The sequence below is a fragment of the Xiphophorus hellerii genome, chromosome 16 (assembly GCF_003331165.1).
Source record: "Xiphophorus hellerii strain 12219 chromosome 16, Xiphophorus_hellerii-4.1, whole genome shotgun sequence".
NCBI lineage: Eukaryota > Metazoa > Chordata > Actinopteri > Cyprinodontiformes > Poeciliidae > Xiphophorus > Xiphophorus hellerii.
The window spans coordinates 14,262,734-14,284,334 of NC_045687.1; the positions used below are offsets into that span (position 1 = coordinate 14,262,734).

Sequence of the window (21,601 nt, forward strand, 5' to 3'; positions counted from 1 at the left end):
GTCATATTGTTTTACAGCCTAAAATGTTCAAAGGTACCGGGAGAAGGAATTAAACATGTTCCATGTGAAACTTTGCGTACTTTAAGGCGACCAAAGAAAGGAAGCAACACTTTTCTTCAGTCAAGCTGTTACCATGAATAAACGGAGGAACGCTGGGAGAGAGAAAGAGAGAGAGAAAAACAACAACCTTGTGAAGTCCTCTTTTTTTTGACATCTGCCATCTTCAGCACATATCTAAAGAACTCACGTATAGTCAATGAGATGTACTCAAAGCATGTCATGCCGTGATTTGGATCCGCTGGGATTCGGCGGATGACGCAGGCTGAGGCTGAATAACCGGAGCGCACGAAGTGATGAACGGAAGCGCCAGTGCGCACCTCCCCTATAATAATCTGCTGAGCGCCGTCGCTGTCTCTTCAGCACCGCTCACTGACAATTCAACGGAGCGGAGAGGAAAGACAGGCACAGCTGAGTTCTCTGCGACCTTCTGAGGATTGTATTGCTGGAGATAACAAACCCAACAGGGTTCAACTTTGCTTTTTGCTTTTTTCTCTTTCTTTCTTTTTTCTCTGGAGTAGATTTATCAAAATCTGAATTGGCCGAGTTTTAAATGCTGGAAGATTTGGTTGTCTTTGTGTGTATGTGTGTATATTATAGCAGACCGACCATGTGGTTGATGAACAAGTAATACTATGGGCTTTCACTGCGGATTTATTTTCTCCAAATCGCTTCATAAATTTTAGGTGGTTTTTTTTTCCCGTAAAACTTTGGATGTGTTAATTTTTTTTATACTAAATTAATAAAATCGGTGTAAAAAGTTTATTACATAATTTCAGGTGTTTTTTTTTTGTGAAACATTTTTACTTTCCTGTTCCTAAAGGGATTAGTAATTCCCATTTCACCCAAGATGCTGACTTTAGTTTTTGGACTTATGTACCTGGTCAGCGGGCGCACGGTGAGCAGCCAAGATGTAACAGGTAGTCGGTTCGTGTGTAACGCAATCCCCCCGGGCGCAGAACCCGGCTGCGGGTATGGCCCCACAGGCAACCGCGTCCAGAGCAGCAGCCCCGTGGAGGATGAGCTGCGCAACACCATCATCCAGCTTCGGGAGACTATCCTGCAGCAGAAGGAGACCATTGTGAGCCAACAGGGAACCATTAAAGAGCTCAACTCCAAGCTGGCGCGCTGCGAGGCGGCAGCCGATGAGATGGCGCAGGGTAAGTCCCGGGGTCAGGGCTCCAGAAGGAAGGAGTACGGGAAGAACACCATGGGAGACCTGCCCCGGGACCCCGGTGAGACTATAGACCAACTGGGCAAAACCATGCAGACCCTGAAGGGTCGGCTGGAGAATTTAGAGGTAAGACGGCATAAACACGCAACAGCATAACACAAAAATCCACCATTTTATATCGCACATTCTTCGTGACAGTAAATTGAACTGTCAAAGGTTGCTTTTTTTCAGTAATTATGTTTAGTGAAACTCAGACTTCATATCGATTCATTACAAGCAGATTGTTATATTACCAGCACTTATTACATTTCGATGATTATGGCTTACAGTGAATGAAACCTTAAAATATCAGTTTCTCAGAAAATCGGAAAATTATATAAGACAAATATTTTGAAATACGTATTTTCTTATATAAAGAAATGTTATATTATTGCCATGTTGTGGCCCACACTGCTCACTTGACAGATAACAAAGGCACAAAAGACAATTGCTATAATAAGCTGTTTCTTCACAGTATGCTGTATCCAGACATACTAATCGAAAGCTTAGTGGAAGGAAAATATGTGGTAGAACATCTTTTAGATTTCTGTGGAGTAAAGACCACTTAATAGCTTAGGTGAGACTCATAAATCAAGTATTGTCACTGGATTCAGTGATTCGAGAGTAAACACACAATGACATATCCAGGACACTTCATAATTTAAGACACTCCTGAACTAGAGACAACATTAGGTGTCTTGCCTGGGCTAAGGAGAAAATAACCCAGCTGTTAATGATCTAATAGATTAAATTAATTTAATATTTCATTCAGAAATTCTAAATTCTTCTAACCTTCTTTCTGCTTACAAACATTATGGCCATGCTGATGGGTCCAGTGGGAGCTAATACTGACCTCACAATGCCTGCTATAATGACCACGGTCTTGACTGACCATCAAACTCACCTGATCTAAACCCATAATGAATGAGTTTAGGACTTACAAATCAATCTTCTCCGTGACACTACGTTCATTTTCAGAATTTATGTTTTCGTTAGCTGCATGCTCTCATCAAAATCAACAAAAGTGAACCTTTCAATTTATATATATAAACTGTGTGTAAAAATAGATATAACTTTTGGGTAAAATTGCTGAAATAAATTAGCATTTCAAGTAAAAAGCTCATTTGGTATAAAAACACCACTCTTGATCTAAAATGCTAACAACATGTCTTACTTCTTTAGAATCCTACCACATTATATGTGAGTTACAACAAATTTTAACTTACTGATTATGTATCATTCATTTGATTTGTAAACATGAGTTGCAAGAATGCTGGTGCTTGGGGCCCCCTAATGGTTTGGAGGTTCTAAGCAGCTACTCTGTTTTCTAATTGTAAACAGTCATGCCAATGTCACATGGCTTGTTATGGGTTAATCTGGTGCTTGGGACCTCTCAAACCAATGAGGTCAAAAGGTCAGGTTTTATGCATGTACCATCTTGATGCTTTTATTGATCCAAAGACATCCACTAAGAGAGATTTATCTGTGAGATATTATTGAAAAGAAAAACACATCTTGTCAAAGGTGAAGTATTTGCACGTGATGGTGGGAATTGCAATGTTTTCTTGAATAATGTATGAGCCCATAGTGTTCTATGGGATTCACACACTTGCTTATTTGCAATCGTGTGACTAATTATTCATAGCAGATGATTAAATTAATTCCCCGAGATTTTAGTTGGTCTACAGCAATAAAATTTTCAAAATCATTCAAATATTTAGCGCTTTTGTCATGCCACACCTGAGACTTTTGCACTGCTTGTGGCTCTTTATTCACTTGTTTTGCTGTTTATTATACTTTCCAGAGGGCTCAAGGGTCACGCTCAGCCACTAATGAGGTGACCTGGAGAACTATTTGCAAATAAGCAGAAGGCTTGTGCTCTGAATTTATTATTGTGGACAATATGCTGCATCATTGATCCATCTCTCTGCTGCCTTGACCCTTATCTACCTCTCTCATATCATAAAAGTTTACTACTCTAATCAAATTAAGAATATGCTGATAGAGAACATGCATATTCTGCTGAATTCCAAACAGGTCTATTTTAAACACCCTTGATAGGCTGAACCTTAATTATCATTACTCATCACGTCCTGGTTGCATGTTTCCACAAGGAGTGGACAGTTTGTCACTTATCTGATTTTCAGTTAGATGAAAATTTGCATACCTCTGGAGGTTCTTTACATTTTGCCACAGCAGGGCCACTAACTTCAATAATTCGTTGAAAATTGGGAGAAAATTCTACGTCTTTCTCAAAATGTTTTTTTAACTAACAAAAATTTGAACTATGTGGCAAGCATTTGCATTTCTGCCACTGAAAGCTTTGTACATGGAAAACATCTGGGAACATCTGCTTTCAAGTCTTGTCACAAATAATCCTAATTTTCATTTGGAGGTAGCACTGTACTTTGACTAGGCTGTTCCAACACATGATGTTGTATTGACCTAATGTACCCCATTCATTGTAGCTCTAATTGTATGCTTAGAGTTGTTGTGTTGCTGCAAGGTGAACCTCCATGTTGGTCTTTGGTCTTTTGCTGCCTCTGACACATTTTCTTTCAGGATTGCCCTCTATTTTGTTCCATCCAACTTCCCATCAGCTCTAACCATTCCCTTTACAATTGCTCAAGGAAATCATAATCATGGTGTAATGCTGTCAACATCATGTAGAAGCTATGTTTGGGGAAAATGCCCAATGTTGCCAATATCTTTCCTGATCAGGGCACAGACACTTGGATAATTATGTACGAGGATCTAAGCAAAAGATTTGAAATACAAATGCAAGCTAAAAGTCTAAAATTTCGATTTGCAAAAAATGCAGGAAGCATGTATGATTTCCTTCAACTCATTACACACTTGTGTTTGTTGATCTATCACATAACATCCCAATAAAACACATGAAAGTCTACTGTTGTGATGCAGTATGACTATTTTTGGAAGGCACTGGGTTTGCATACATGAACAGTTGCCTTCTGGACCATAAAGCTACGCTCAGGCATATAGATGGTTGAATTTTTCAGTAAAAAAGTAATCAGACTGGGATGTGCTCTTGACTGCCAGCAGAGTAATATTTGAAATGGACATTTGAGGGCAGTTTTTTTACTTGCGTGGGCACATGATGTTTCCCATGTTCCAAAAAAAACAAAAAACAAACCATCTGTCATCGTAGTGTCAACTTGGGGTGACGTCTACCTTTAATACCCTGCACACAGCCACTGGTGTTTGGCAGGTCGCCCATACAAGCCATAGGGACACGCTGTCTTCATTTAGAGATTGATGCATCAAAGACAATGCTGCCAAAAAGATAGCAGAGCTGTCTGATCAGCAATCTACTGCACTGACAGCTAGCAGGATTTAATGTCTGTCTGTCTCTAATCTCTGTCTGTGGTGTGCCTCCCAGCAGCAAAGCCTGCGCCTCCCCAGCACAAACTCATCAGCCGGAGGAGCCTCGGCCCTGACTCCCCTGCCACCAGAGCTCCGCGAGCTGCTGCGCCAGCGTCTGGGTGCACTGGAGACCCAGCTCCTCCGTAAGGTAGCTGAGCTGGAGGAGGAGAAGAGCCAGCTCTACAATGAAACCGCGGCCCACCGCCAACGCACCGAAACCGCTCTCAACTCCCTCATGGAGAGGATCGCGGAGCTCGAGAAAAGTAAGCATGAGGCATCAGGATCTGTGAAAAATTGTGCAAATTTGAATGCCAATTTCATAATTATATATAAATTTTGCCTTACTAATTTAGCAGCGATTAGTCAATATCTGAATAAGGTTTCAATGATGTAAAGATTTTCCTTCACACTCCTTTTGCTCATAGAGCTATTCTGCTGGTCTTAAAAGTAAGGCTTGGAAAGCAACTGCTAAATGTTCTTAATTAGTGTAGAAACTATTCAAGAAGCGTCCGTCCTCCTGGGTTGCTCTTTGATGGTAGATGTCAAAATACTGAAAATGTTTCCACCAACAGAAGAAAAAAATGCTTAAGAAGTCTATTTCACATTTCACTGGACGTTTCTTCAAGGTTTCGCAGAATTGGTCAGGCAAGGATAGTTTTCATAGCTGATGTTAATGTCTCAGTTGCATAGAAGAACATGTGTATAATATAGCTTGATATAGAAGCCTCTCAGTGCAGAACCTGTTTGTGAGTTTAATTTAGTTCAATTTCCATCACATCAATGTCAGAGGATTCCTGCTGTGAGTTCAGATGGGATTTATTGTGTTGTTCTGTGAGAGAGAAAGGTAAGGATTTTACCTACAAATAAAGCTGCTGCAATGGCTCCATAACGCAATTTTCCTCTCCTCCCTGGACTTGCTCTGAAATATGCAGAGACAGCGTATCTACTTTTTATTTGAAATTGACCCTGTAGGACAATAGTATTTTTTGAAAGAGGCTACATGACGGGAAATTCTACACAAAATGAATATGCACATGATATTTGAGATTCTTGTTCTTGAGAGGGAAAAAAGATTAACACATACTGTATGTGGCAAACAGAGCCAAAAATCATGGTGTCTGAGTAGTTTACATTCACCCATCATGCACCCAAAAACATTTTTTCTAAAATTTGTTTTAATGCTTGTGATGATTTATTTAATATATTCATGTTCCAGTGTGAAATAATTTATACAACTCGAACTCTCAATGAATTTTAAAAACAGGAATTGGGTTTGTTTTCATTGTAAATTTTCCCTGAATTATACACTCAGTATCAAACACACATGCATACTTATATGAATGATTGGTTAAAGCGGCCACTCTTCTCAGCAGACTTGGTAGAGTTTGCTTGAACTGGTTGGTTTGCTGGCATGAAAGCAGATTACACAGCTGATTGTGTGTGTGAATCTTTAGTTGATGACTTGAAAGATATTATAACAACCTGATCTTAAAACATCAAATTTCATAATTTATTAATATTGTGTTATAGAGTAGATGTGCACTCCTGGCATTCAATTAGTTATAACACAAATTCAGCCATATTTAATTTGAAGATTTTATTTCACAGGAAATATTGTAAAATATGCATTGTGACATTAAATGGAAGTTCAGATTGACCAAATGAGATTGTGATTTGTGGTTAGTGATTGTTCATTAAACAAGACCTTAATCAATGAGCAGAAACATGTAAATAACTGATAATAGATAAAGCATGGAATAGCGCTGAACCTTTCCTATAGGACCTGCTGCCTACAAATATTACTTCAAGAGTTCATCAATAAGTAATCCAGCAGGTCGTACAAAGGTCTTTCTCACATTGACCAAAAAACATTTTTATGATCCCCAAGACTTTTGGGACAATATTTCTGTGAACTAAAATGACAAATCAGAAATTTTTTATGTATGGTGTTTTTGTACTGGCTAAAAAAAAGGTCAGACCTAGTCAAAAGTCTGGTCTTAAATGCAATTGAATTACAGTTGTGTGACCTCAAGTAATCTGTTCATCCTTCACAAAGCTCTAATATGACTGAAATAAAACTATTCCGTCACGTAGACAAGGTCTAAACACAGCAGCTAAACTAAATGCATCAGTTAAAGACTGATTTCCATTGTTGGGAGCTGTTGCCACCAAGTGTGTGCCAACAGTTGCTATGTTTAGGGGGGAATTATTTTCTCACATGGAGCCACTTTGGAGAACTCTGTTCACTTAATGAATTAAACTATCTTAATTAAAAAAACTACACTTCTTTATTTACTCAGGTTAAATTTGCAAGTGAAAAAAATTGCAATATATAAGGTGGAAAATACTTTTTCATAGTATTGTATGGGGTATGACATTGATATCAGAGGAAGATAAACGTGATGTGGTCACACTGAGTGGTTACTGCTGTGTATTGACTTGCACTAATATGTGATGTGGTGGGTTTAAAACCATGTTTTAAAGATAAAACAGGCATTGGAAAAGCTGTAACTTCCTGTACAAGCTAATTGTAATAATAATAAAATTTAATGATAGGTTATTGTTTGATAATGTGGCAACACAAACGTAAGCACAGTCAGTGCCACATTGCTGACTTTTAATGTTTGCTGCTTCTTTGTCACTTTAATGCTAATTGTTCAATGTACTGTGGTATTTGCATGTCCATTTTCAAAAATTGCACCAGTTAAACAAATAACCTTAAAATGTTATACTTGTTCTCCATTTAAGATTAGGATTCTACAATTACAAATTATTTTTAGATGTTTTCAGCCACTAAAATACCAAATTATGGAAGTGTCTTAGATATACATTAAAACATTTATGACACGTCCACGCATTCTGTAAAAACTAGTATCAAAGTAGGTCTATAGAGACCTCGGTGAATAAATGACTGAAGGTCATTGGGTTTGCAACTCACTTCAAATTGTTGAGGTAACAGAGAAATTGCAGGGAACATCAAAACAACTAGATCTCTCTCTTACATTGATTAATGTCCATGAATCTAACATCAGAAGGACACAGAACAAACAAAAGTGGACATGGCTGCAAAAAAGAGAGTTATTTTCGCTAAAAGAACCTCAGGCTGATTGAAGTCTACTAAAAAAATAAAATGAAATAAAAAAATTTATAAAAATCCAAAGAATAAATTTAGTAAATTTGGACTAATGGTTTAAACCAGGCATACTATTTTTGGAATAAAACCTATTGGATTTGTGTGATATGATAGTTTAATTAAAAGGTGGTGGTGTTAATATCATGTTTCAGTCTGTTTAAGGAGTAGTTATTATATTAATAAATTCTCTACTTTGTCGCCATCTTAATGTAGAATGTTTGAAATCCCAAGCAAAAATTGTAGTCACAAAGCAAAACCATTGTCTTAAGTTTTGGTACTAAAATTGTTCTTAACCTTAAAGAACATTTAAGGTTATAATGTTCTAGAAAACATACATTGAACAGTTAAAGGGGAAAAATCCACTAGTGTCTTAAAGTTGTGGTTCTATCCATAGTAACAAATTACAACTCCAATATTTTTGAAATATTTAGATGCCATTTTTTGATGCATAAATGGTGATCCCATTAGAATCTGAACTCAAAAGATTTTGTTCTTTTCCAGCTTGTTGATTTGTTTTCTTGACTTAATGTTCAGTTATTTACTTTTGGGATTATTTGATGTAGACTTGTGATTTAAAACTCTTTTCTTTCATTGCAGTTTGAGACTAGAGAGCAATATAGACATGTCCTTTCCTACTTTCTCACATTATGATACTTTATGAGACGAAAACTAATCATATTTATGCTCAATTATATATATTTTATCTGTCCATAGGTAATAATGCCTTTAAGTCTCCAGAGGACTTCAAGGTGTCCCTCCCTCTTCGCACCAACTATCTGTACGGACGCATTAAGAAGAGCCTACCAGAGATGTACGCCTTCACTGTTTGCATGTGGCTGAAGTCCAGCGCCAGTCCAGGCATAGGAACCCCTTTCTCTTATGGCGTGCCTGGACAGGCCAATGAGATAGTTCTGATTGAATGGGGCAACAATCCTATTGAGTTACTGGTCAATGACAAGGTAAGTCTACAAATAGAAGCAAAGTTTATTCTTCCTTACATTTCCCATGCACGATTAAGCCTAGAATTGTGTATCCACTTGGCGGTTTTAGATTCTAAATTATATTTTTGAATTATATCAAGAAAATGCTTCTTCTAATTGCTTTAACTGGTATTTTGTTGATGAGCTTCAAATAATAGCTTCTACAAGGTCTCTTTACCATCACTCTAATCTCTAACTCTCTCTACAAATCAGTTTGAAGTCGAGACTGTGACTGAGTCTCTCCAAAATTGTACTATTACTTCCAGTCACAAGAAACATGTTAAGTAAAACTAAAACACTGCTTTGATCTGCTGTGTGTCCGATTATTTTTCTGCTTAAATTTACATTCTGAGTTAAAAGGGGTAAGTGGGTTTGTTTGGTGCCACTTGAAGGACCATTTGTAGAATAGTTCAAACACACAGACAACTATGAAAGAGATGTTCAGCTACGTTTATATTGACACAAATATTAAATATTATCTGGAGCACCATAAAAATGTTTAATTAAAATATTTTTAAAGCATAAGGAATAATACAAATATTTCACAGTCTAATGGATCAGAAATATACTAAAAAATATATTAATAATAAACTACTTTTAGCTCACTTTAAAAGCATAATTTATTTTAAAAAAAACCAAAGCAAGACAGGAAAAAGACGAGAAGTTACTTCACATGTCTATTTCTGAAGTGAGTGTGCAAAAAGGCACTGTTGAGCTTACCGGTGCCTCCTGGTGGCATGGATTAAAAGAGAATCTCCTGGCAGCTTTAACTCTATCAGTTAAGAATAAACTTGCAGAGGGAGAGGAGTTCTGTCTTGGCTTTGAAATGGCTGATTTTCTGTAAAGAAAGATAAAAAAATAAAATAAATTCAGCATTATTTGCCTGCCAACACAGTTGGTTCAGTTATGACACTGATAAAATAAAAAAAAGACAAAGTATAATTACTCTAATTTGCTTCTCTGTAATGTGAAACAAGCAGGTGGTTCACGTGAGCTCATGTTGAGAAGGAAATCATTGAACATTAATTCGGAATACTAAAATTTGTACCATATAAACATTTAATATGGCTGACCCACATTCCACTCAAACCCAGAGATAACTGTGTTCATTAGAGAATAGGGGCTGCGGCGTGTGCTCATTTGATGGCCTTATATTTGGACTTCATCCATTACTCTAACCATACAGTCAGTGCAATTTCAATTATCACAGCACTCAGAATGGTTAGACAAGGGACATGCATAATTTCTGGCATTTGCTTTGAAGTACTTGCATTGTTACAGCAAAATAAGCTGCAGGAATGAATTCAGTTTTATGCATAATGGCTCAGTTGGAAACCCCAGACTCAGTTGCTCAGATTCTTGGTTAAAATTATCCCAAACTGGTATTCCTACCCGACTCTCCTGTTTACACTGGGTGTTATTGGCACAGGCAGGTCTCCCCACAGTTTTCTTCTCACTATGCATTATACATGGGTTCACGTCGGCTGGATCAGAGAGAGATGGTGGAAGGGATGAGCGTGTGATTGGAAGAAAGTAGGAAGGGCTGAGAAAGCTGCAGTGCTTTGGAGGTTAATAGAGACCAAAAATGTGAAATACAGCAAAGACGCCACTTTCTATGAAAGGTTCCCATTGGAAAATGGTGGAAATTTTAAAGGAAAAAGAAAAGACTTGTGGAAATAAAATAAATTAAATTAAGTTTAGTAAATTTGAGGATCATGTGTGCAGAATTTGAGGATAAGTGTGTTGAATTTACTTGCAGTGTCCAACAAACTGCATTGTTTATGTTGCTCATTTTACTGCATATTAAAGAGGAAGCAGAAGGTTGGCTTAACAATATTTAAAAGTCCAGTTGTCTTGATATATTCTTATGTGTCATTATGCAGGTTCAGAGTCGCACTTGTTACACATCAGCTTCTTCCCCCAGATTTTGCTTCCCTTTGCACAAGGAGATTGTTGATGTCCAGTACTGTTGCTTCCAGCATAATCTTAAACAGACTTGTGCTTTTCCTCCAGCCCTGCCCAGAACGAACCCAGAAATATTGTGCCATATTGCATGCGTAGTCTGATGCTCCAATCCCTAATGCTTCTGGTATTTTCTGAGACTGTTTTCCAAAGGAGAAAAAACTAAATCCCCCCAAAAATGTTTAAATGATTTTCAAAATCTCTGTGGCTGACGCAACTTTGGTGACATCATCAGAGATATTGCCTAGATTTGCTCATTCTTGCTTTAACCTACTCAAAAAGAATGATTCTCATGGAAAAACGTGTTACTTACCACCAATATAAAGAGGTGGAAAAGCCATAAAATAAATTCATCTTATATTTCAACACTGTAGTAGTATAATCTTGCACTTAAGCCGTAAACATTCAACTTTAATTTTGAGTATATTTATTCAAAGGAGAAGAAAAATGTTGAATAACTGTCTTTAACAAGACAATCAAATTGTTGACAACCTTGCTATAAATCCTCTTTCCCACTGAAACAGTCACCTTTTAAAGTATTTTTCAAGATCGGAGGATAGAGGGATTTCTGATCGTTGCTCTTTCCACAATTTCTCTAGTTTATCCAAATCAGTTGGTACACTCTGCTATTCAGCCCACTCCACAGGCTTTCACAGATTTTAGGTCTGGGCACTGAGATATCAATGGGAGAAATTTGTGTTTTGTGAACCACTTCTGCTTTGACATAGCCAGGTGTCTTTTGGATCAACATTCTGTCTGCAGACCCAAAGTTGACAGATTTTCAAGTCCACCAGATTTTTATGTAAACTCTCCTGGTATCAAAAAAGTTATGACACCATAAACTCTTGAAAATATTCTCAAGGCCATTAGAAGACAATTATGTCCAGAGCATCACAGATACTACAGCATAGATGTGAGCTAAATCTTTGTTTTAGGTCAGACCCTTCTGGAGTATTTGTTGCTTGAAATCTCAATCTGAAGCTCATCTGACCAAAACCTACACGTTTATTGCAAAGGCGATAAGAGATGTATTTATTTGAAGGCACTTCTGAAATCGTTCCCAGAGGACCAGCATAATTGTCCTCATCTGCAGCTGTCTTTGTTCTAGGCATCAATCATTTTCTGGTTTCAAGGTATGCTCATGTCATAATTTCAAAACCACAAACAGTTTGGATCAGACAATACTGTCGTACAGGCGGGATGACAGAGACATTGCAAAGTTTTCTCCGATTTACTGGACAACTGTCAGTCATATGGGTCCAAGTTGCAGCATTGCAAATTCAAATCATAGCTGCCATTTTCTTTATCCATCTAACTTCTTTAGAGTGTTAGAGGTGACCTAGACACCAAATTCACCTTTTTGTACTTCCATTTGAGTCTCTACCACTTAGCAAAACAGTAAAAATAAAAAACAACCAGCCATTTTCTGGCAATAAGTTAATGTTTTTGGTGTTACAAAAACCTCCCAAATATAAAGTCACAATAGGCAGGTACTGCCCCTCACCTAACAACCTCAGCTAAGCGCAGCCCCTAGCAACCGAAGCAGAATTCTTCCCACTTCATTGCTGAAAATGAACATTTTTGGTCAGCTGGTTTTACTTTTGTATGCACTGTACAATGGCTACAGGAAAAGACAAGTGTTTGTTGTTGATTTACTATTCAGAAACCATTCGTTGAGTCCTTGATGGTTGTGCAGGAGGCTCCACTTCTTCAACTTCTGGGTCTGACTAGGGGGGCCAAAGATGCACGGTTGTACCAGTGTGCATCTGCTTGCAGCCATTTTCCTGTGCATAAAGTGTGAGTGTAAACACTGAGTTGGCAATGTGGCCAGCAGCAGCTTATTTGCATAAAAGTGACAAGAGGTCCTAAAACAGCTCATTCTGAAACAAGCTCAAAATAGGCAGAACTGAGGAGGGGAAATCTTATTATCCGAGAATGATTTTGTGCAAAAAATAAAATGAACATGTTTTATATAGACCTATGCTAACTTGATTAAAAGGAAGACCTTTTAAGTGTGAGCATGTCTTTCACTGAATTCTGCAACGGGCATTGAGAGTAAGAATATCTGTTTTTAAAATAAACTGCCTACTGCAGACAGACTGCTGAGTCAATCAGTAGTTACCGTCAGGTTGTTTTGCTCTCCATGGTACATGGAAAGAGCTGACTCTGTCATGAAATGTAGGGCTTTGATTTTAAGATTACAAAGTTAAATCCATCTGTTCTGTTGGATCCCAAGACCATGTTACAAATTGGGAACTTGATGACAATCCTAAGAAGTATACTTACAGTCCAAAGTTGAAAAAGATTAAATTAGGTGAGCAAATAGGCTACTGATGAGGATGATTAGTGGAAGAAGGAACAGGCTATTCTGTTTGACAAAAAAAGAAACACATAGAGCTCAATAACATAACATAGTAACAACTCAAAACAGAACCAGAGCATAGAAGTCAGATAGAACTCAAAGTATGATTCCAGCTTTCCTGGTACAAATAACATTTAAATGCAGCCCCCAACCTTTTTATTTTTTGGAGCAATTTTCCAATGCTGGCCTGAGGCATAGATGTTATTATTAAAGTTTTCTGCTTTGGAAAGCTTTCACAAAACCTTATATGTATAAAAGCACTGTTATTAAATAATGACTCAAAAATATCATCTTTTATATTTTGAAAATGCAATCATTTAACTAAGCACGAGTGAGTCATGGTTTGTCCTATGAATATGAAGCGTGATTGCTTTGATATTTACATGATGAGGAATATTTGACAAGAATTTATTTTCCAGTTTAATATCCAAAAGCTTTGGTTTGCCTGCATGATAGACACATTATAAGAACACTCGGGGCATTCCCTGTAGTCCTACTAATGAAAGCACACCACCTGGTGCCTCTAATGAGGTCAGTATGCTTTGTAATTGCAAGTGTGTAGAATTTTATTTCAATCACTTCCATTTTCTCAAGTCTCTTTGCGTCCAGAGCTACATCTGCTGCGAGACATATGACTACGAATCAGTCCTCTAGGCTCATCATAAAAAAGGCTAATGAGTTACAGTGCACACTCATGATCTTGTGCTTAGTGCCGAATCCTCAAAAGACAATGATGTCATTGGTTGGTAAAATAACTAGTTGTTTTCCTTTGATCTATGAACAAAGCAGAAATGCATAAGAGGACAGAGTTTTGCTGTTAGCATTCTGATTGCTTTGAAGGATGTTCTATCCCTTGATGTCACCTAGGTAATCTAAATTTTAAATGTCTCTCTTGCTCAGAGAAGCCTCTGTGGGAAACTGCTTCTTTTGAAGCTGTAACCCTTCTAATTGCTGTCCTTGTTTCTAGCATGCCACATTTTAACTCATGCCTTTCCTCAACCCATCCTGCTTCCTGTTTTCCCTACCCCTCATCCTCACCGTCTCTCCTTTGACCTGTGTCTGTGACTCACATCATCCTTTCCTCTGCCCTTAACTTCCACCCAGGTGGCCCAGCTCCCTCTGTCAGTGAGCGACGGGCGCTGGCACCACATCTGCATCACCTGGACGACTAGGGACGGCTTCTGGGAGGCTTATCAGGACGGCGAGCGGCTCGGCACTGGAGACAACCTGGCCCCCTGGCACCCAATTAAACCTGGAGGGGTGATCATCCTGGGCCAGGAACAGGTGAGCCTGAAGGCTTAGTCAGTAAAGAACAAGTGTGTGTATGTTTTTGTACCAGTAGGATCATCTGTGTACTCTCCCTCATCCTGAGTGCCAGATGCACAGAGCAGGGAGCACAGGGGAGGAGGCATTGAGTCTCTTCTCACGCTACTGTGGCCCTCTTACTATCACGTCATTCATCTACTCATAAACTGCTCTAAAAAACCCACGGGAAGTGTCACTGCAAATCTCCATTGATTAACTCCAAGAAAGTTGCATGTGTGTCCTTAAGGAAATTCAAAAGAACATGTGAATGAAGTGTACTGAGACATGTATACTCATGAAGCATCAGGTCAGAGCCTGAGGGGTTGGCATTGGTTTCCTTTTCACCAAGAAACTCAATTGAGATTGCTGCAGATTGCACAGGGATTGGGGGCTGATCAACACTAAGGCATCTTAAAGCTACTAGGCAGACTTTTTTAGTCAAACTCTCTATCCCTCTCTTGACTGGACTTAATGTTATTGTCCCATAAATAACAATCAGTCATGGGCAGTTTTATGTTTGTTCTGCTCTTATGTTTTCAATTGTACTTAGTTTAGGTCAAATCTGCCTTCCAAGCTTCCTCTGCTCTATACTTTTGGTGACAATAGGCAACTCAAAGTTTTTCGCATTTTTTCGTTCATTCATTTTCTCATTATTGGTCTTTCCAATCAAATTCTTTCTTCACATATTTTTACCTGTTTTTTGAAAAACTGTAGCAAATAGTTTGAGTCACTTGAAAGTATTCTGTATGGATTCCATGAAAAATATGGCTACAATAAAACAGATAGAATTGGTTTGTAAGAAAAACGAGAGCACACTCCAAAGGGCAGAATTCATATAGATCTTCAGCAAACATTTCAACCAAAGTTATTATGAAGCTATACAGGATAAGTGCTGGCAAATCAACTTAAAATTTAAATGTTTTTTACAAGTGAAGAAAAGGTAAGGAAGCCAGTAAATTTGAAGAGTCAGACCAGTTAAAGTTATGTTGATCTTCACTGTCATCGCCATCATTTGATTAAGCTTCACAGTCGACGGCAGCATCCATCATTGCTTGGAGTAAAGTCAGAGTCAAACTCTTGCTCAACCTGGTAAGGTTGGCTGAGAATCAATATTGAAATCTATTCCACCCAAATACAAACAAAGAAGGTGATTGTGGGGGTCAAGATTCTTCTGAAGATATAGAAGATACTTATTTACTAAGCAATGTTAATACTTACCATGTAGAACTAGTACTTAATGTACTGTTCTTAAAATCTATGTAATGTAAATTTTGCTTTGTCTTTCAAATAAGGACATCGTCGGAGGGCGTTTTGATGCTACCCAAGCCTTTGTTGGCGAGCTGAGCCAGTTCAACATGTGGGACAGAGTACTACGGCCGGTGGACATCATGGGTTTGGCTAATTGTTCGGCCTACATGCCGGGGAATGTGGTTCCTTGGATTGACGCCAATGTAGAAGTGTTTGGTGGTGCAAGTAAAGCTGCTCTCGAAATCTGCGAAGACCGTGCTTTTGATTCCTAAGAAGGCAATTCAAGGAGTCCTGCATGGCCAAAGGGATCTGAATTTTGAATATTCAGATATTGTCTAACCCTAAGGGTAGCATTGGACTATCCACCACGGTCTCTAAGGCTTGGTGTTTATTGGATTTAAAAGATCACGTGCTCATCAAATATGAACCCTGGAGACATTCCCGGGTACGTCAAATTGATTCTCTCTGCAGAGGAAGACGCTGAATGCTGTTTAATATGTCTGCTGTTAAGATATGACCTGCTGTTGTCTTGTTTTTTATTTTTCATTCGCAAGCTTACTTGTCATTTGACAACTCTTTGAGAACATCTCACGGTGGTTCTGTTCCTTATTTTGACAACACTGCACTGTTTCCCTTGTTGAATGTGAGCTCAAATAGGCTTTGATGTGCTGCAGAAAACTGTGGTCGAGCACTACATGCTCTGAGTTTTTTTGGTTGTTTGAAAAGCAGTGAGGCCGAAGTAAATACCAAAATGAGGCAGATGCTTATGGGTTTGAACTTCACTATTGTCCAAAATAATATGCATGAGTCAGAGCAGTGCATGCTTTCTGTCAACATGCACAGTGAGTATGCTGCGTCAAAACAGGCTGATGCAGCGTGCTGCCAACATTATGTAAGACCTTGTGTGTGTGTGTGTGTGTGTGTGTGTGGGGTACACGTTCCTGTGCTTATGGCTTGTCTTGCGTGTAAAACAGACCAGAAGCTTATGAGGGAGAGAGGGAGGACATTTTTTATTCTTGCAAATCTATGCTTAATACCTCATTGCCCTTTGAGCAGCTGCCATGCTCACAAACAGCTTTCTGAACGGGGCTGGCTCTGCCCAGGTTAACAGCGACGTCGGACAGCTGCCCAGTCCTGGCTAAATGACAGAACTGTGGACGCCAGCTGACCACTCGGCGAGGACAGGGACTTGGTCTGGCCTTCAAGGACAATCCCTAACTCCCCATGTGGGTTGTAATTATCCAAGTTTATGAATGAATGCAGCATTGAGTGCTCCTGGTCTCCTGATGTTTCTGTAAGTGTGTTATTAATGAGAAAACATTCAAATGTAGGGGCTATGTCAGATGGGAGTAGCACTCTACAGACATTTTGAATGTTACTACTACATGGAGCTTGGTCCTAAATGTCTCATTCTTGACAGACATAAAGGTTTTGATCAACTGATATATATATTTTTAAACAGAATGGAGTGTATCTAATGTATTTTGACATTAATCATGAATAAAACTAATAGTTTTTGGAGCTTAAAATTTGTTGTTAATGTTGAAATGGACAGTTTTTAAGGACCCTTCTTTTCCCCGACGAACTAGAAGGAACATAAAGAAATAAAGCTAAAGGTGCTTCAGCCAGCCTTTTTGAGTTGCAGTTTTCTTTGAGGTCTGACTCACCAATTGGCAGTTTCATAAATCCTAAGATTTCTTTGAAGAATTTTAACACACAGAAAGGATAAAAAAAAAAATTTGCAGCAGGTTTTTCTGCAGTAGTTGTGAATCAAACAGAAAATGAAGGAATTCCAGCACGAGATTACTTCAGTTTGTGGATCAAAAAACGCGTGACCAGACTTTATGTGACTTTTTCTATGATCACAAATAGTTTATGTTTTAGTACAGGGTACACCTTAGATAAATAACCCCCCCCCCAAAAAAATCAGTTTTTCAGTATTTGAATGGCTCAATATCAATGAGTTGAAAAAACCTGTCTTGATTCTGATCTCTGGACATCTCTTGATAAAAGCCTAATTTCCCTAGAGTTTGGGATTAAATATTAAAATAGAAGTTTTCCTCTGATTAAAAACAATATAAGTAAACATGTAGTAACACCAAATGCTGAAAAATAAATGAAATCCTGTTGTGAACTCTACTTTTGAATGTTTCTGTTAGCAATGCTTTATTGTAAAGATAAGAATTTTTTTTTTCTGTTCAAATTGTCTGTTCTTGTAAACAAGTTATTTGCATAGTTATATGCAAATAACTTATCAGAAGCAGTCATGCAAAACAGCAAGAATGCACAAATGTTCTGTTGGACATTCTGGTGAATGGCCTTTTGTGAAAACCATATGTGCTTTTTTTGCGAGTGGAGACTTTAAACTTTCTGTCAGCTTTTGTAGCACACTTTCATGACAGCGCAGAAATGCCGAAAATGTGTTTGTGTTCTGCAAACTTTAACCACATGAAATTCTGCAACTGTCTGTTATGATAACTGATGTATTTTTGCACTCAATAAACGAATAAGCAAGCTCTTGAGAAGTGACATTCGATACGGCAATTTCATAAAGTGACAAAACAACTCAACCGTTTTCAAAGTTGAAATGGATAAATACAAAAACCTTGGCAAATGCCCAACTTAAAATATAGGTACTGTTTTCAAAAGAATCAAGTGAAAAATCCTGACACGACTTTGGTAGAGGGTTATACACCGCTGCCTGCAGGCAACAGCAAGTAATGGTTTACTTGTTTCTGTATTCAGGCTTTTTTAGGAAATAATGGTAAAACGTTGAGTCGTTCACCACGCCTCATTCAAAATCTAATTTCTGCTTACTTAAAACTTTCCTTACATTTCACGATATTGCACTTAAAATACTCAACTCCCACTCACGCAGTCTGTTGGTCTAATTAAAAATTGTACTGTAAGGATTTTGTAAGAAAATTACTGTACAAGAACAGCTAAAGTAGTTAAATAAAACCATTTCGTATTATTTTATTTAAGTTCAACTAAATTTTCCTCCCAAAGACTATATCAGTCAAGTTATTTGACTCCTTGGCTAGGTTTTAACCTACATTAATTGTGCTTTAGATGCAATTGAAATACCTGGACTGTTGAAGGTAAGGTTTCATTACATGGTGAGCCATTGAGGACTGAACTTTAGGTCTATGCTATTTGTTTCTCAAGGGGCACAGAAACCGATCTCCCATGTTTAATAATTATGAGTCTGGGTACAACTGACAGACGACCTGTCCACAACAGGACCAACATATTAAATGAGGCAAAGTAATACTTATGTCATAGTTTGGCTCACAAAGAGATACATTTTTACCTGTCTTGTAGTTGCTATTTTGAATCTAAACAGAAAATGTTTTATTGACATGATACATTACCTGTTCTGCAAACACTTATGATAGTAACACAAATCTCACATTTTTTGAAGAGTGAAATACTTCAAAAATGAATGTCTCATCCAAAACGTGCATAGTTCCCCCCTGCATCCACTCAAACCACAAATTGTCTGAAATTGATTTGTTTTATATTGTTGGAATTCACTCTTTATCTTATTAGCCTCATACCCTCATGTCTAAATCACTATAAGTCTCCAAACCGAGATCACCCTCTCTGCTGTTTGCTAAATAAATAAATCTCCACACAAGATTGTCTCTTAAACAACGTTAACTTTTTCACGCCGTTCACATTACGTTATTTAAATCAAGAAGCAACAATTTGTCCAGTCAGTAGAAATATCATTTGCAGGACTGGCTACAAACCTCATTAGATTATATGTCCTCTAATCTGGACAATGAAATGTCAGCAGTGGAGAAATCCTCTGGACTGGCTGGCATCCAATTGGAAATGAAAAAAAAAAAATCTGCCCTTGTGGATTATGGAAGCTGCTGCAATATAGGACACTGCCAGCCTTCTCCTCTCTTCATGCTGTGTGCTGGTGTTGATGCACCAGGGGTCCCTTTTTTGTCTCAGAACAATAATTTGACACCCCATAGGCAACTTACAACGCGGAATGTCTGTTAATATTAATTTTGTATTTCTTGTTTTCTTTTATGTCTCTAATTTTTATTTTATTGCCGCTCCAGTCATGCAGACACTAATGTTCTGAAATGTTAAGTACGAATTAATTATGAATACATCTACGTGGTTAAATAAATGATAAACTAGTTTGATTAAAGCACATGTCACTATAGCAGAAACAATAGCAACAGAATTACTAACAAATTGTTTGTGGTTTATCAAATCTTTTTAACGATCCGCTGTGTGAATTATAAAAATAGTAAAAATCAATAATGCATCTTTGCGTAGTGACCTTTGAATGCTTTTTAAGTCAATAGACACTTTACTAGTTTTATATATTCAGTTGTGTTCAAAAGTATACGCACAACTCTATTATAATCCCAATTTCTCACTGATGTTTCAATAGAAGACTTCTTAAAATTCTTTTGAACTGTGCAGTACAAGAAGATTTAGTCTGGCATTACATGGAATTGCATGAAAATGCATTTTTTATGCTTTATCATGCTCTTGCATGTCTGTGGGTAAATTTCTTCAAGAACGTAAAGCCAAGATTTTAAGCAGCAGTTTCCAGCAGCTAAAAACATTAACACATCAGCTGCTTCTGCTTATCTGTTTAGGATGATTCTCATCTCAAACATTAAAACATGCATCTTTGACCACTTCTTTTAAAAATCCTTTAAGTCTAATTCTGCGACAGTTATGAATTTTGACGTTCCTGTAAATACTAGTGTCAATTCGAGCAGCTGATGTTTTTCTCTTTATTTAAGCCCTACAATAGGCAAAGGAATCAGGGTACCATGAAAAACTCCACACATTCTCAGGAAGAATGCCACAGAACTCGGCTACAGATTTAAACTTGCAACCTTGGTGCAGTGTTGCTAAGCACCGCTCCACTGTTCACCCTCATAATTATTTCTTTTCAAATATCCGCAGTTTTTGTTGACACACCAATGCAGCCTGTTGAACTAAATTAAGATAAAAATTATTCTCACCCCTTACGGCAATGCAGATAAATTACAGATGTTTTTAAAAATTGTACATAATGTTCTCTTCTCTTGTTAATGGTGACAGTAAAACAAAAAGTGCTGCATGCAGACGTCTTGGTTTCTGTGCTAAAATAATAATAAAAAACCATTAAAAAAAGATGTTAGAGGTAAATTAATGTTTGATAACAAAAGGCTTCATGTGTGAGTTTTGAAGTTATAATCTGTCTCTTTGACAGCAGAGTGACTCAACAGGATAAAAAACAACATGTGTATGTATGTCCGTGTATTCAGGCTTGTGGCTGTGAGCTTTGCTTGTGTGCCGAGTCTGAGGAATGGGATTCGTTGTAGTTATTGAGTTTTTCTCCCGCTGCGGTGGCGTTTGAAAGGGAGATTTCTAGCCCAGCGAAATCCTGCGGGGTTTCTGAAGAAATGATCTCCACAGCTGCTGCAGATGTAATGATAACAGTACATCACCAGAAACAAATTACCACTTTAGTGCTGCTGCCAGCTTGTCCATTTGTTTATTGCATTTGACCAGACGGAGTGACAGTGAATAATTATTTGACCTATTCTTCATTAGAGCTCTTCTTCACATCAATATGTTCTTCACTCGCTGCTTTGGATTGTCTGCTTTCTGCAACATTGCCCAAGGTTGTGTTGGAGTGTGAAAACACACAATTAAAATCAAATCACTCTGAGTGCATTTGATAAGTCATTGTATACATGCACATATCTGCGAGGGGTGAAGAAGCTGGGTGTAAGGAATCAAAGTGTCTGTGTGGTTTTGAGCAACGTGTTTTTCCACATGCAGCGTCCCTGTTGGAGACGGCACAGAAAAGACTTTGAGAAAAACAAGTTGTTTTTTTTTGTTTTTTTTTAATGAGACTAGAGGAGAACTTTGACTTTGTAATTAAAGTTTGGGCAGAAAGCAGGGCTATCTTTTGGGAGCTGCAGTTT

At 37.9% G+C, this 21,601-nt stretch overlaps 1 protein-coding gene across 4 annotated transcripts in view; it reads left to right on the forward strand.

Moving 5' to 3' along the window:
- The first annotated feature begins 209 nt into the window (after positions 1–209).
- Positions 210–21,601, forward strand: part of nptx2a (neuronal pentraxin 2a) — a 31,926-nt gene continuing 10,534 nt past the window's right edge. The window contains exons 1-6 of one of the 4 annotated variants that reach the window (XR_004342471.1): positions 212–1,357; positions 4,671–4,917; positions 8,502–8,746; positions 14,196–14,375; positions 15,689–16,575; positions 21,416–21,426. Coding sequence is in view for 2 of the 4 variants with exons in the window: in XM_032588211.1 (XP_032444102.1) it covers positions 908–1,357; positions 4,671–4,917; positions 8,502–8,746; positions 14,196–14,375; positions 15,689–15,916 (1,350 nt within the window). In the remaining 2 variants the exon portion in view is untranslated. Of the gene's footprint in view, positions 1,358–4,670; positions 4,918–8,501; positions 8,747–14,195; positions 14,376–15,688; positions 18,170–21,415; positions 21,427–21,601 lie in introns of those variants that run through there. The other 3 variants (XM_032588212.1, XR_004342470.1, XM_032588211.1) reach the window with 3 other exon arrangements.